The sequence below is a fragment of the Oxyura jamaicensis genome, chromosome 28 (genome assembly GCF_011077185.1).
Source record: "Oxyura jamaicensis isolate SHBP4307 breed ruddy duck chromosome 28, BPBGC_Ojam_1.0, whole genome shotgun sequence".
Lineage (NCBI taxonomy): Eukaryota > Metazoa > Chordata > Aves > Anseriformes > Anatidae > Oxyura > Oxyura jamaicensis.
In genome coordinates, this window is record NC_048920.1 from 4,848,571 (window position 1) to 4,864,598 (window position 16,028).

Here is a 16,028-nt window from a genome sequence, read left to right on the forward strand (position 1 = left end):
CGGGTTGGCGGCGCCGCACTGGTTGTAGGTGAGGCCGGGCGGCGACGCCGGGGGGGCGCCGTTGGTGCAAGCGGCGGCGGCGCCGTTGCCCGGTGGCGGCGGCGGCGGCTGCGGGCAGGAGGAGGAGAGGCCCCCGGGGCCCCCGCCGCTCCCACCGGCCGCCATTTTGTGCGGCGGAGGCGCAGCAGCGGGCGGCGCGGGGCGGCGCTGCAGCAGCACCAGCACCAGGAGCGGCGGGCGGGACACGGCGGCGGCGGGCGGGAGGGGGGCGGCGATGCTGATGGCGGCGGCGTTGGGGCGGGCGGGGCCGGTGGTGCCGCGGCTGCTGCTGCTGATGCAGAGAGCCGGGCAGCAGCGGCGCATGGATGGGGCACGGCGCCGCCGCCAGCCAGACCACCGGGGGGAGGGGGGGGAGCGGAGACGGCGGCGCGGGGCGGGGAGAGGAGAGGGGAGGGCGGCGGCGGCGGCGGCCGGAGGGAGGGAGCCGAGCGGAGCCGAGCGCGGCGGGCGGGGCCCCGGCGGGCAGCGCCGGGAGGGGGCTGGCGCTGAGGGGTGGGAGGGTGGGTCTGAGGGGCAGGGGGCAGTCCTGGAGCCAGGGGGTAGTGCTGGGGAACGCGGAGGGCAGATCTGGAGCGAGGGGCGGTTCTGAGGGGGTAGGGGGCAACTTTGAGGGGTCGTGGGGCATTTCTAGAGCAGGGGGCAGTTCTGAGGGGCCAGGGGGCAGTTCTGGAGTGAGGGGGCAATAGTGAAGGGCCGGGGGGTGGTTCTGGAGTGAGGGAGCGGTTCCGAGGGGCAGTTCTGGAGCGAGGGGGCAGTTCTGAGGGGTGTGAGCCCCGGGGGCATTCTGGGTGTATGAAGGGCTGGGCGGTCTCCACCAGGGGATGGGGGCAGCCCCGCGAGGGGGCAGTTCATGGAGGAGAAGGGTATGGGGCTGAAGGAAGAGTCCCTGGGGGTGAGGGGGGTTTGGGATACGGAGCGGGGGAAGTCAGGTGCAGTGAGGGGCTGCACAGAGGGGGTACACAGAGGGCTGGGGGTCCACCTCCGTGTTCTTACTAACAGGGCTCCCCACATCCCGAGGACACCGCTACCCCAGGATAATCAGCCCGGAGGAACGGGGATGCTGCTGACACCAGGGCTGCTCCCCCAGCACCACAGGCATTGTCCTGCGTGGACAAGCAGCTCCTCTGCGACCGATCCCACCGCCTAGTCCCTCATGTCTTGGTGTGCAACTGCCATGACACCACGGCAACCCTGATCCCGCAGGGTCAAAGCTGCCTTTCCGTGCCAGGCAGAGAGGCCAAAAGCATGATGGCTGGCACCTTCCTGGCCAGGAAGGGTCCTTATTTTGTCTCTGGGGTTCAAGAGGAGGCTCACAGTGCAGCCTAGAGTGCCCTGGAAGGCCTCTAGGGCATCCTAGAGGAAACTGGAGGTCACTGGAAGGCTTTCCGGGGGAGCTAGAGGGCACTGGGTAGCCCTGATAGACCGGCGGAGGACCTAGAGTGCAGTAGAGGACCACAGGAGGCCTCCAGTGTGCGTGGGAGTCCACTAGAGAGCCCTGTGAGGCCTTCAAAGGTCACTATATTCCAGAAAGTCTTATTTTGCCTCTAGGGTGCAAGAGGTTTCCCATAGGGCACCCTAAACTGCCCTAGGCCTGCTGTTGACCCACTAGGGGGCAACAGCAGGCCCACAGGACACACTAGAATGCCCTGGAAGGCATCCAAGAGGAAAAAGGAGGTCACTATGAGCCTGGGTGCCCTATGAGCCCCCTCTTGCACCCTAGAGGCATAATAAGCGCTCTTCCAGGTATCTAGATGCCTCACAGGGCTCTCTAGTGCACTCTTGGGCACGCTGGAGGCCTCCTGTGGTCCTTCCCTGCGCTCTAGATGTTGTATAGTTCTACCTGGGTCACCCAGTGCCCTCTAGCTCCTCCAGAAAGCCTCCCAGTGACCCCCAGTTTCCTTTAGGATGCCCTAGAGGCCTTCCAGGGCACTCTAGGGTGCCCTAGAAGCAACCTCTTGAATCCTAGAGGCAAAACAAGGACTCTTCCTGGAATCCAGAATCCTCTGGAGGCCTTGCAGGGATCTCTAGAGCACTCTCAAGCACAATGGAGGCCTCCTGTGGTCCTCTGCTGCACTCAAGATCCTCCGTAGGTCTACTGGGGTCATCCAGTGCCCTCCTCTAGGATGCCATAGAGGCCTCCCAGGGCACCGTAGCCTGCTCTAAGAGTAACCAACCTCTTGAATCCAGGAGACAAAATAAGGACTCTACCTAAAATCTAGAAGCCTCTAGGGTGTCCTACAAGCCTGCTGTTGAACCCTCGAGGCAAAGTAAGGACACATCCAGGAATCTAGTGGTCTAACACTAATTATGACATGTACATCGCTAGTTTCTCCCATCAAAAACTCCCCAAAGAAGCCTTTGGTACACCTGAACGCCCTTGGGGAGCCTTTATGTAACCCATACACAACATGACTCTGCGACTTCTCTCTTTCCAAACAACCCTAAACGTAACCCTAACCAGAACACTGAGCCCAACCCTAATTAGGACCCTAGACAACACGTAGGGCGCCGCTTTCTCCTATCAAAGTACTCCCGATGGAAGCCCTTGGGTAGACCTGTGCGCCCTTCGGGAGCCTTTACACAACCCTTCAGTGCCTCGAGGTGCGTGTGCATTGACAGCAAATGCGTGGTCCTCGATTCAACATGCTCAGGAAGGCAGTGCGCTGTCTTCCCCTTCTGTTTTGCGTGCCTTTGCCATACCATTTTGTTACTGCACAAAGACATGCTAGTTGCATTGCTTCAAAGCTTTGAGACCCTTGGATAGCTGAGGGATCTCCCAGATTAATCGCTGTGGCCAGTGCCATGGCACATCACTGCGGTATTGTTACACCACTAATTTGGACCAAGAGCTTCCGACCTGGTTTTGTATCATGTTATCAAATATGTATTTCTGCTGCATAACATACCAACAGGTTTGTGCTGCATTTTTTTTTTAAAGCTGTGTTAGCCTAAATGGGGAATCTCCCCTAACCACAGCTATGCTGGGGTTCAGAGCTGGCCGTCGTAATTGTCCCTTCTTGCATCTAATCTGTGCATGCAGCAGTGTGTAGGAGACTTTAGAGGGACGTTGCTTTTTTAGTGGAATATTTCTAGTATTACTGATAACTGAGCACTGCATACAGACGTAGTCACTTTCAAAAACACCGCGTTGGTTTTGCTTTCACACCATTTGCTCAGCACGTCACAGACTCACGCCCCCTTGATGGCCAAGCTGCTTCCATGCAGTTCAGTGTCGCCTTTCTTTTATTATTATTATTCACAAACACAACATCCAGATGCCTGGATGGTGCCTGCACGAAGCCTGCTGGGTCCCACTCAGTCCTGTTTGGCTTTCATCTGCCTTGTACAGGCCATAAACATTAGAGGGAGCTGCAGACTGCTGCATGTCCCCGTGTGCAGCTGGAAGGTTGGACACTTCACGGTCGCATGGAGCCGCGTCCAGGGCAGGTGGCACCAGCTGGCCCCCTGCCCACCGTGCTGGCCGTGCCGCAGCTGATTAGAGCTTATGTATTTGGCACGTGATTAAATGAATGAAAAATGATTCATTTTGTGGTGGTAGCCTGAGGCTCAAATCCAGGCCAATGGAAAGAAAGCTATGACAGAAGTAAGAAGGGATCATGTGGACAGCACAAAGGTGTGCTTGGGATGCTGTCACCTGGGCAGGGGTGCAGGACGGCACCGCGGGACGGGGCGAGGTGTTTGCTAGTCACCAAAGCAGCAGCGATCAGCAGCGTTATTAGACAAAGAAATACCGTCAAAAATAGTGCCATCTGGGAGAAGTTAACTTCCCAGAAATAAAGCTGAGAACAAACGCTCCTAAAAATGGCAAGGCACCGTTATTTCTGGATCTGATAGCCAACAGATTTCTTCACAAATCAGGCACTCAGCTAAAGGTGGTACTATTTTAGACCGGTTTTTAGGAAGTAATGCGATAAAAAGGGTAACCACGGTAGTGATTCTTGGTGGAGGAATCAGTGAAACTCAGCTGATGCTGGAGGAAGGCTGGCCAAATATAGACCTGGAAATAGGGGTCTGTCACACAGGGGCCAGCTACAAGCAGCTGAAAGCCCCTGGTAGTGGAATCAGTGGGGCTGGAGCACTTGGAGGTCAGTGACAGAGAACACCCGTCGTGTCTGTACATTGTGGAGACAAAAACCACTTATATTTGCAGTAAGCATTCCAAGCAAAAGACTGGCATAGCCAGAGAGGGCTGGCCGAACAGCTCGGTCAGACTGTGACAGGCTTTCAGGAGCACTGGAGAGGAGACCACACGGCAAGACAAGCCGCAGCGTGGGTGTTAGCAAGAGCAGGGCTAAAATGGGACTTGCCAAACCCCATGCCTGAGCAATGAGCGCTTATTTAAGCCTCTGGCCAGGTGAGCAGATGCGTCACCAGGTTGGTGGTGTGCGCTGGCCATGGCAGCAGTGGCTCTCCCACATTCGGGGAGCCTCGGCTGCTCTGCACCATCCTGCTGCCACCAAGGGCTGCACGATCCATCCAGTGCACTGGGTGCTGTCAGGGAGAACCTGCATGCCCACGGCACGGCCACAAACCAACCACCAAAATGGTACATTTTACCAAAATAAAAAACCACCTCTAATTGATTTGTTTTGTTTGCCTGGACAGGTGCGGTAATCCACTGCAAAACATGCAGGAGTTCTTTCCTGCCCTGCCCTGCCCAACATTTTAAAAGCAGAAAAAGGAAAATTACTCCTTTTTTTTTTTTTTTTTTTTTTTTTTTTTTTCTTTTTTTTTTTTTTTTTTCTTTTTTCCAATGCAAACCCTTCATTCCTCCATCTCTGCACACTAAGGGTGGTTCTGGGGCTGGTGACCAGCAAGGAGCCCATGGTCATTACAAAAGGCTTTGTCCAAGCAGGACAAGGAGTGGGTTGTCCACCGTCACCAGCATGGCCATGCTTCGTCCCCCAAAAACACTGACATCACTGCCAGTGTGGTGAGCTGACAAAACACTGACACCGCTTCCAGTGACATGAGCTACTGCATCCCACCGAGGCCACAGGCCCTGCCATGTCACCCGGGTGCCACCAGGACAGCCAACACTATCGCCTTTCCCACTGCGGGATGTTTGTCACCGCGAAGCATCACGGCCACGTTAACAACTCCCTCGTCTCAGCGCAAGCAACTATTTTGGGCCGATGCTGCAGCACCCAAGCAGCACAGGTTATTTCAGCTCAGGGCCAGGCTATTTTCAGCGCTGCCCTTCCCTGTGCGTGCTTTGCCCCGGTGTCCAACCGCAGGGCGTTTTTTGGGGGCGGTGGAGAGGAAGGGGGACCTCGTGGGGGGAACAGTTTGCCAAGGTCAATGCCCAGAGCAGAAACCTTTGCTCCCATCTGCCTGGGATCCACCCAGCCTCTTGGGGGACAGACCATGGAAAAAGGGAATGTTTCTGGAGCAGAAAGCTGACAGTCCTGAAGCCAGGGAAGGCAACACGAGATGGGAAGGAGGGTGATGGGGCTAGGAGAAGGATGGACAAGGTGGGAAGAGGAGAGCAGAGGGCTGGATGCTGCAGAAAGGCCCATGGTCACAGTGCAATGGCTCTAGAGACACAGCTCAGCAGGATGGATGGGAATGAAGGGGGCACCCCCTGCTTATCCCCACCCATGGGCCTTCAGCTCTGGTGCCATGCAAGCAGCCCTGGGAGAGGACACACTGCCCAGCCATCCTGGACGGATCTAGATACTGCAGGAAGCAGGTGAGCCATTTTTCAAGCAGCAAGCATGAATTCCTCTGTAGAGATAGCAGCATCACTGCAGTTGTCCCCACAGGCCCCAGGGAGGGCACCACCAGAGGGTGACACCAACGAGGCACTTTCTCCCAGCCATGGTTTCCCCCTCCCACCTCACAGCGATCACAAAACAGAGCTGGGAGAAGCGACCCAGCTCTCTGGTAGGTCTCAACGCATTTTTATTAAATTCTTACAAAACAGAATACAAAATTCTGGCATCAACAATTGTTATAAAGGAAAACTTCAATTCAGCTGTATCAGTTCACCTGGTACATACAGTAAAGTGCTTGTTTTTTGTTTTTTTTCCTTTTTAATTTTTTTTGTTTGTTTTCATTTTTATTTTCCAGCCAGCCCCCGAGCAGAGGCTGCCTGTGTACAAACCAACAGTGCGTTAACGTGACTCTTGTCGAACCAGCTTTGGCAGTCTTCATCAATTGTAAAGTGGAGAAAGTTTCTCCTATTTCGATTTAAAAAAAAAGTTAGCTTCACAGTAAAAGTTTCTAACCAGTCCTAAGTCGAGTTAGTTGGCTGAAGAGGAGGAGGTGAAGGGGGGAGGAGGAGGAGCCAAAACGCTTAAAGTTTCCAGCTTTTTTTTTTCCTTAAAAAAAAAAAAAAAAAAAAAAAAAAAAAAAAAAAAAAAAAAAAAAAAGTTGGTTTCCAGGACAGATGCTCTATGGGGGAGGCTTTGCACGAGCAGTGGGAGACCAAAGGGCTTTGGGGAACTGGGCACGGAGCACAGCACAGGGAAGCATCTGCCTGGCACAAGCATCACGCCCAGCACCCACAGGTGCCTGCTGCTGCCACCAAGCACCCACGGGGCCGGAGGTGCTCCAGAGGCAACCCCCTAGGCCTGGAGGCATTGAACATCCTTACAGACGCAGAGACCCTGCCACGCACCGCAACCACGCCAAACCAAACCCCGAGCCAAAATGCGCCGGCGAGCCTTCAGAAGAGTGCATGTATGTAAAAATATAGGTCTTGCACGTGGGAAGAAGGGGAAATGCTGTTTGCCAACAAAAGCACGGGGGCACAAAAATTTCAGAGCCATCCCCCGCCATCCCCATCCCACTTTTTTTTTTTAAAAAAACAAAGGCTGCGGCGTGCAGCATTAACAATAGCTTTCACAACACCAGCTCAAGGCATCGCGTACTGTACATCATTCAAGTATTTCTTAATATAAGACAACAAGGAATTATCTACAACTGATAAAACAAAATAAGCTATAAAAAGTAATGTACAATCAAGATGGATTTTTTTTTCCTTTAAAGGAGGCCTCTCCGGAGGGGTTCCCACCTGAGCAGCGGGACGGGGCACCCAGGGGAGAGGGCGGATCAGGGGGCATGGTGGTTTTGGGGAGGGGGGTGGGCTGCTGCCCCCGGCCCGCTGATGCTGCTCAGCAGAAGGGCCAAGGAGGGCGAGAAAAGCCGGTCCCTGCCCCAAACGCCACCGCCACCTCGATCATTGTCTCCCAAGATAACTCACACACACCTCCCTGAAACAAAAAACAACACGTATTGCATAGTATTGCTGTCAGCAGTCTTAAAAAGGATAACTTGCCCCTCACCCCTGGAGACAGTGACTGTCTTCAGCTAAAGACCTGGGAAAATCTCTTCCCTGGCTCAAAGCGAGCTCCCACAACCTTCACTGTGCACATGATGGGTCGAGGTTGCTTTTTTATGACAATATAAAGCTCCAAGCATTGCGTTAGAGGGGGGAGACTGCAAACAAACAGGGCACCCTCAGAGGGGAAGGGGTTGGGGGGGGGGGGGGGGAACGGGACACAGGGCCGGCCGCTGGCTGCAGGAGCTGGCTCTGACCCCACGCGTGGGCTTTTCGACCCAGCATCTCCCAGTCCTGCCCCGGCCTGCAGCCCTGCCTTCCTACAGCAGGGTCCGAGGGAGGGGCAGATGCACACCGTGACCATCAGTGCACGCAGCCAGTTCTCCCCAGCTGCCCTGCAGACCCCACACCATTGTCACCCTGACCCCAATCCCTCCAGCCCTGCAACCCCGCGGGGACCCTTGGGTGCTGCCACCACCCCCAGGGCACCCCCTTCTGCCAAGGCAGCCTCGGGGCCAGCCCGAAGCCAGGCTGGGTCGTGCCGCCCTGCAGCAGGTCCCTACATAAGGGGGGTTCCTGTTTGTATCCATGGAGCACCCCGTTATTCCCAAAGGGGTGCACAACCCCCCCCCGGTGCAGGATCACCACATCGTGGCCACCCCGAGCATCTCCCCGCGCTCTGACCTTACCCCTGGGAGCTGCTTGCCGGAGCGAGGGCGGAAAGGAAGACATTTCTCCGTGCCCTGTAGAGAAGCACAGCTAGCAGTTTAAAACCAACAATAACAATTAAAAATTAAAAGGATAAAGTGAGTGAATAGCTTATTCTGGAAGCTGGCTGCCAGGAGGAGGGAGGGGGTAGGTTTGCAAGCTGGGGTTTCAGGCAGCAGGATGGGATGGGATGCTGCTCCCGCACCAGCACTGTCCCCTCTGGCCACCGCAGTTCCCTGCACGATGCCAGCGTGTCCCCAAAAGCGCAGCTGGGACAGGATGGGGCCCCCCCCACGTGCCCCCTCCCCAACATCAGGGGTAACCTGCAGCTCCAGAGGGAGCAGAGGTTAAAGTGCTGCTACTGTTGTTGGAAACGCGACCGAGGGGCTTTTGTTCACAGTATGAAATGAGCTGAAATCGTCAAAGCAGCCGCGGATAAAAAGAGTCCTTTGGTGTTGGGGTGGGGGGAGCAGGGGGGAGGGAAATGTCAGAGGAGAAACCAAGAGTCGAGAAACAAAAGTCCGTGTGTCTGTCAGATGTCCTTGAGTGTGCCCTGGGTGGCGCCAACCTAGTCTTTATTTTAATACTTTTGAGAGCTGCATGGCCAAAAAAAAGATCTTAAACCCTCCCAGCCCCAGCCCTACAAGATCAGCAAAACCTTGGAAACCAGCCAACAGGACAAGTCCTGATCTTGTCACCAGCAACCACAGTGTTGGTTTTTTTTTGGGGGGGGGGGGGCAGGGGGGAGGCTGGGGAGGGTTGGGGAGAGAAGAAGAGGAGAGGCTGGGAAGGGCATGGATGCGGGGGAGTGGCGCGGGGCTCAAGCCTGGTCAGCCACCAGGACCAGCGGGGCCACCAGGTGCTGCCCCGCGGCCACCGCCTTGGCCAGGCTGCTCTTCTGCCGCCGCTTGGCCAGCTTGGACTCGGAGGGGGGTGAGAGCTGCATGGCCCATGAGGTAGCTTTGATGATGATGGGTCGCGCCTCCTCCTCCTCCTCCTCGTCCTCGTCGCGCTGTGTCAGCTGGCGGTTGACAGCAATGGCCTCGGCGGCGAAGGAGGTGAGCTCTTTGGCACTGCTGTTCCTAAGGGGGAGAGCAGGGGTTTAGGGGTGCAGGCAGAGGGGGGCTGAGCCCATGTTTTGGGGTCTTTCACCCCACATGCACATGACACCGGGCTGGACAGTGCCAGAGACATGGCTCAAATTCAAATCACACATTGCGATCACTGCCCAGGGCACAAGAGCTGTGGCAGAACCCCTCAAAAAGCAGCATGAGCCAGAAGCCTACGATTCTATGGGCGCTGGTTTTTAATTAAAAGTTGATTTAGACCCAATATTAGGAAGAAATTCTTCCCCCGAGGGCAGTGAGGCCCTGGCTGAGGCTGCCCCCAGGAGCTGTGGGTGCCCCATCCCTGGCAGTGCCCAAGGCCAGGCTGGATGGGGCTGGGGGCAGCCTGGGCTACTGGGGTTGTGCCCATGGCAGGGGTGGGACTGGGTGGGCTTTGAGGTCCCTTCCAACCCAAACCATGGCTCTGTGATTCCAGCCCCCCCCCCCGGCACGCACACACATTCCTGCTCACCTCTGCAGGATGATGGGGGTCGGCAGGGTGTTATCTGGGGCGCACTGCAACAAGACAGAGCCACTCAGAGTTGGGCATCCTGCACCCCCCCCGGCTTTTGGGGGTGCTGCATTGAGGTGGGGGGAGAGGGGGAGCAGGCAGCACTCACCCCCTGAACCCAAGGGTGCTCCAGGACCTGGGCTGCACTGAGCCGCTTCTTCGCATCCCTCACCAGCAGCTTGGAAATGAGGTCTTTGGCTCCGAAGGAGATGTGCGCCCAGTCCTTGTCGGGAAACTCGTACTTGCCTTCCTGGATGCTCTCAAACAGCATGTTCTGAGGGAGGGGGGCAGAAATAAAGGAAATAAACATCCAGACAAGGTCGGGGGGGGGGGGGGGGGGGGGCGGGCTGTGAAGTGGGTTTGGGGGCTTTTGGGCGCACCTGGCAGATGTGGCAGGCCTCGCCACGGTCCCAGCCGCAGTCAGAGCCGCAGTGGCCCACGAAGGGGGGGTACCCGCTGAGCATGATGTACAGGATGACACCCAGGCTCCACAGGTCACAGCGCTTGTCGTAGATGGATGCCTCCTCGTTAAAGGCTTCCACCACCTCTGGGGCCATGTACTCGGCCGAGCCGCACTGCGGGGGTAAGCGTGGGGTCCCCAAATCAGGTCCCCAAATCCCCCGTGGGGGATGCTGCAGATCTGCCCCTCCCCCCCCATGGGGCAGGTTGTCACCGAAGGGTCACCCCAAGAAACAATCCCCAAGGGACACAGCCCCCTCCCAGCACCCCAGTCTGAGAACAATCCCACTCCTCCTTCGCCGCCGCGGCAGGAGTTAACAGCTGATGCCAGCAGGGACGCCTCCGAGGCCCCGCGTCCCTTTTTGCCGTCCCCTCCCCGGGACTCTGGGGCTTTCCAGCGCACGTGACCACGCCGGCCTTGTGACGAGGGCAGAGAAAAGCTGCAGGCAGCAGATAATCGCCCCGGCCGCGCCAGCAGCTGATGCCGCAGCAGAAAAACACGCGCCACCCTCCCTCCGGCACGCTGCGCAGCCTTAACCCTGCCGGGCCCAGGGCAGCCACACCCGCAGCCCCCCCAGGGCTGGGAACGGGCAACTCGTGACACCCAGAAAATTCGGGTGCTGCCCTGTGAAGAGGGATAAGGCAAGAGTGAGAGGGGCTGCGGGGGGCGGTGAAGGGAGCATTCGGGTGCTTTGTGCCCCCCCCCCCCACCACACACACACTGCTGCTGCATTGCATCAGCTGGGCTCTGCTGTCCCCTGCCCTGTGCCAATAAAACAGCGGTGCCAAAAAAACACCGGTGACGCCCAGCGTGGGGCCTCGCTGCTGCGATAAGGGCAGCAGGGCTTCCCTCACCCCAGGGCGGGCACCAGCTTTGGGGGGGGGGGGGGGTGTCCTTACAACACCCCCCTCCTCTCAAGCTTTTTAGGGTGCCCCCATTGCACCCAAGCAGCCTCCCACAGCAGGGAGACCCAGTATAAGACCGGGGCGGGCTGGGGGGAAGATATCACAGCGGCCTCCCCCCAGCCTCCACCCCTCCCCGCCAGCCTCCGCGGCCGCCTCCGCCGGGGCTGGCTGTTGCTAAGGCTCGCGGCAGCCCGGGCTGCGTGCCAGCCCCCCCGCACCATGCAGGCCCCCCCTTGTGAACACATTACGCAAGCCCGGCCTCGCCTGCCAGCATCAGCCAGGAGAGGAGCAGGGGGGGTGAGGCCACGGTTACCCCCCCCAGATCGTGCTCCCCACATTCAGTGCGGTGTTGGGGTAACGCCGCTCCCCGCAACCCCACCAGAAAGCAAAGGGGTGAGCAAACAGGTGCTGAGAGCAGCCCTGGCCTCATAACGTGGGGGCAACGAGGTTGGGGGGTAGACGGCATGGGGGGGGGGGGGGCGGGGGGCCCCCGGGGGTGCAGGCTCGTGGCCTTACCGGGGTGAGCAGCTCGGGGGTGGAGATGGGGGAGCAGTCACCATTCAGCTTGATGCCGCTCCCCAAGTCGAAGTCACAGATCTTCACTGGGGACACCTGGGGGGGACAGGCAGCTGGTGACCCCTGGGGATGGGGATGAGACCTCCCCCCCCTCAGCCACAAGCCCCAGCTGGCTGCTCCCTGCTCACCTGGTCTGGGCTCTCACACAGAATATTTTCAGGTTTTAAATCCCTGTGTGCTATTCCTAGGGGGAGAGGAGACAAAATGGAGTCAACGAGGGGCCAAAATCACCCCGATCCCACTGTAGGGAGGGGCTCAAGTGCAACCACAGGGAGCCCCCCCCCCCCCCCGTCCTTCCCCACCCCAAATCGCCGCCTGTGTCATGGGGAAGGGCAGAAATTGCTGCTGGCCTCGAGTCAGCCTGACTGGAGGAACAGGTTCGGCACCACCAAACACCTCGTGATGGAGCTGGGCCTGACCCCGTGCCGTGCCGGGGCGCCCCCAGGGCAGGGGGACATGGGGGGGGTGCCTGTGCCCCCCCCCAACACCACAAGGGCAAGGGCTGCAGCCCAGAGCTCACCTTTGTTGTGCAGAAAATGAAGGGCGCTGGCAATATCCCGCACCACCACGCTGGCCTCCAGCTCGTTGAAGTGGCGCCTCCGATGGATGTGGGTCAGGATGGAGCCTGCGGTGGGCGAGAGCGGAGCAGGGACTCGGGGGTCGGCTCCGCGCCACCATTCCCGTGCCCCTCAGGGAGACCCCAGCGCTGTGCTCACCTCCTCTCATTTTCTCAAACACCAGGTAAAACCTCTCCTCCTCCTCAAAGAACTCGATCAGCTCCAGGACATTCCTGCAGGGACAGCAGGATCAGCCCACAGTGCCACCCCCAAAGAAGTTGGGGTCCTTGCTGCCAGCACGAGCCCACCAACCCACTGCCAGCATCAGTCCCCCTGAGGGGGCACGCAGGACAGGCGCCAGCAGGGAACTGCATCGCAAGTGACTGAATCCAAACAGCCAGGGACCCCCAGACACATCCAGACACATTTTGGGGACTTGGGATTTTGGGGGGGGGGGGGGGAATTTTGGGCACCCTGCTCAGCCCTAATTGCTCGCAGACCTGTCCTGGCTGCGCGCCCCCCTGGCACAGGTCCAACCTGGCCCCCCCGTTGCCATGGTGAAACATTTTTCATCACCTCGGGGCGAGGCCGAAGGGAGGCTGGGGGGAGGGAGGGGAGGCCAGCAGAGGCCCGAGGCTGGCCCCGCGTACCTGTGTCCCTGGCACTGGTAGAGCATCTCCACCTCCCGGAAGACCCTGCTGCGGATGTGGCCCAGGCGCTTCTCGATGATCTGAAATGCGGAGAGGGAGCGGGGGGGGCTCAGCAAGGGACCCCGCAGACAGGGCAGGGGGCTCAGGGGGGTCCCCAGGATGGGGGCTGGGGGGCGTGGGGCCAGGCTGACAGAGGCTGGGGGTGCCCGAAGGGGTTAAGGCAGCAGAACAGGCCGTTCCCGCAGCGCTGCCAAGTCGCTCCCTCCCACGGGGCTGCAGCCAAGGGCCCTGCACCGCTGCCAGCCCTGGTGCGGGCAGATGAGGGCTTGTGTCCCTGCCACTGGCCAGGCAGGGATCCCGACACCCCGCACTCTCTGCGCTGCCTCAGTTTCCCCAGTGCATAATTACATGGGGGCAGCCAAGTTCCTGCTGTGTTTCGGCTCTAACTCTCAAAAACCAACAGCACTTTTTGGCCACGGGGCTGCCCCTTGGCTTGGGGCTACCAACTGCAGCAGCTGCTGCTCCCCCAAAACGTGCTCCCCCTGAGGTCACAGGCCTCCAGTCCCGTGGGGAGGACACACAGGCCAGGAGCTCGCCACCCTTGCAGCACCGTGCCCCTCCTCATCGCGCGTCGCAAGCTGCGTTGCAAGCTTTAATTTAATCCCCCACCCGCCCTGTGAGACGTGGCCGCCCTAATTTAACAGGGAGAGGAGCACGGCTAAGGGACGGGAGCACGGTCACAGGGCTGGGGGGTGGCAGGAGCTGGGACAGCAGGGGACAGGACACAGGGTGGGAAGAGAAACTGAGGCACGAGCAGAGCCAGGCACGCAGCAACACGTTACCTTCACTGCGTACTCCTTGTTGGTGATAAGGTTGACACAGGACTGGACTCTGGCATGGGCCCCTTCCCCAAGCACCTCCTCCTGCAGCTGGTAAACATCTGGCAGGGGAGAGGTCACCTCAGCCTCCAGCAGGGAGGACGGAGTCCTCCAACTTCGTGGGACATTGTTGCTGTCCCTTCTCCTGGACCTGTCCCCAGCCCTGGGAACAGCAGGAGGGACCCGACCCGGCCCGAGCACCCCGCTCACCTTCGAACCTGCCAGAGAAGCTGTCGGTGGCTCTGCAGCGCTTCTTCTTCTTGTTCCTTTTCTTGGCATCAGGGATGTCGATGGGTTGACTTGAAGGCATGTCTGCACCAGGGCAAAGCCACCCGCGTCAGTCCCGCGGGGACAGCCCTGTCACCCGGCCCTCCCCAAAGCCTTCGGGGTGAGGCAAGAGGACGAGGTCCCGAGGCAAGGATGGGACGGGACATCCCAGGATGCAGCCGTGCACTGCTCACCGGGACGGGACGGGCACTCGAAGTTGAAGACGGGCTCCAGGTGGTTGGACTGGTCGAACTCCAGGTCAAAGGGGTTTTGTCCCTGTGGGCAATAGGAACATGAGTGAGGTCCCGGTACAGACGTGGCCTCTGACACGCTCCTGGCCTCAGCACCCACGCTGCTCACCTGTTCCCACAGGACCCCGGCACACGGTGCTGCTGCCCAAGGGAGGAGGAGGGGAAGAAGGGTCTGACCATGGCACCTGATGGGGATGGTGCTGGGGCCATGGGCACCACACCAGCCCCAAATCCAGGGCAGCCAGCATCATACCCACAGGCACCTGTGACCCATGGCACAGGACCAGACCGCGGCTGACCCCCCAGCCCAAACCCTGGTGCAGGGTAGGGGAGAGGCTGCCTCCATGACCTCAAACCTATCAAAGCACCCAGCGGGGACATGAGGACCCTGGCTCCCCGCTGGCACAGTGACAGCAGGGTGGCACCCGGCTTATGAGACGAAAAGGCAGCAGTTACGAAACCTGCTCGGGTGGAGGGGGGCAAACGGCACCCGGCTCCCAAACCGGCCCTGGTGCCAGCCCCACGGGGAACACGGCCACACTGGCCACATGTGGCCACAAGTGGCCAGCAGCAGCCTGCTGGCTCCTGGGGTGTCCTCTGTGGGGGGGGGGCATGCGTACACCCACACTGAAAATCCAAATCTGCAAAATGAAGCATTGCCCTGGGCTGCCACCCTCCCCCGTGCCGTGCACCACGGCCTCAGCATCAGGGCCTGTGTGTGCCCCCCCAAACCTTGCCAGGCAGCACTGTGGGCAGGATGAGGCCGCCCGTGCCGGCTGCCGCAGCTTCGGCACACAAAGGTCTGGGGGATGGGGAGCGACCGCCGTGCACCAGCTCCATCGCACGGCCGAGGTGTCCCCCCTGCGGCCCTGGCCACTGAGGGGAGGGTGAGCGAAAACCCAGCCAAAAGCCTTAAAAGCAGGATTAGGTGTCAGCTAAAATAACCCAGGCAGGTTGCAGATGATCTCCCGGCATCCCTCGAAGCGCTTGCAGCCAAACTAAACAAAGATCCCATGCAGCCCCGGCCCAGCGCCGAGACAAGAGGCAGCATTGAGAGCAGCGAGGTGGCCGCAGGATCCGTCCCCTCCCGCGCACCCCGACCTTGACAGCGGCCGGGACGGACGCGGGGGTACAGCCTGCGCCCAGCCGCAGCAGTGCAAGCAGGGACGTGCGCTCCGTGCTGCCAGGATCTGGCCCTCACGCAAGACTCTTGCACGGCAGGTCCCGCCGCAGGGCCTGGTGGGTGCCGCGCTCCCACCTGCATGTCCGGGGTGCCGCGGCCCCGTGCCGCAGCCTGACACCCCCCGGGGCTTTGGGGCACGAAGGGGAGCGGGGACGCCCGCCCCACGCCCACCCCAGGAGCTGCGCCCGGGCACCACAGCAGGGCAGGATCCGTCCCTCTGCGGCTCTGGGGCGGCGGTGGGACCGGAGCTTCTTCCTTCCTCCAGGTGCTTTTGGGGGCAGTGTGGGGGCGGCTCGGCCCCCCGGCAGGTGACGGGGCGTAACGCAGCGCACCGCAGCGAGCAGGATCCGGCCCTGCCCGCCCCGGCCCCAGCATCCCGGCCCGGCCCCCCCGCGTTACCTTGAAGGAGCGGTGGAACCCCTGGATTTCCGACTTCTTCTGCACCATCTTGATGCGAGGGGGGGCGGCGGGGGGCGGCGTTGCTCTTACAAAACGATGGGGCGAATAAAAACGGGGGGGGGGAGGGGGGGCGGGAAGGGGGAGGACGGGCAGAGCTGGAGAGGAGCCTGGGGGGTGGCTGAGACCTGCGGGGAAAGGAAGCCGGGGGGGG

General features: G+C 59.8%; 2 protein-coding genes across 2 annotated transcripts in view; both read right to left on the reverse strand.

Moving 5' to 3' along the window:
• The window catches only part of BTBD2 (BTB domain containing 2), a 25,600-nt gene extending 25,222 nt beyond the window's left edge, over window positions 1-378 (reverse strand). Inside the window, exon 1 of the mRNA XM_035308696.1 lies at window positions 1-378. Within this exon, the coding sequence (XP_035164587.1) occupies window positions 1-363 (363 nt within the window). The 5' untranslated portion in view covers window positions 364-378.
• A 6,513-nt stretch (window positions 379-6,891) lies between these two features.
• MKNK2 (MAPK interacting serine/threonine kinase 2) lies at window positions 6,892-15,994 on the reverse strand. The gene is made up of 13 exons (XM_035348265.1): window positions 15,818-15,994; window positions 14,179-14,260; window positions 13,928-14,029; window positions 13,682-13,779; window positions 12,840-12,919; window positions 12,349-12,422; window positions 12,153-12,257; window positions 11,761-11,816; window positions 11,573-11,668; window positions 10,072-10,266; window positions 9,801-9,965; window positions 9,653-9,696; window positions 6,892-9,156 (listed from the first exon to the last, which is right to left on the reverse strand). The coding sequence occupies exons 1-13, from the start codon at window positions 15,863-15,865 to the stop codon at window positions 8,895-8,897; spliced, it is 1,407 nt and encodes a 468-aa protein (XP_035204156.1). The 5' UTR covers window positions 15,866-15,994; the 3' UTR covers window positions 6,892-8,894.
• Window positions 15,995-16,028: the final 34 nt, after the last annotated feature.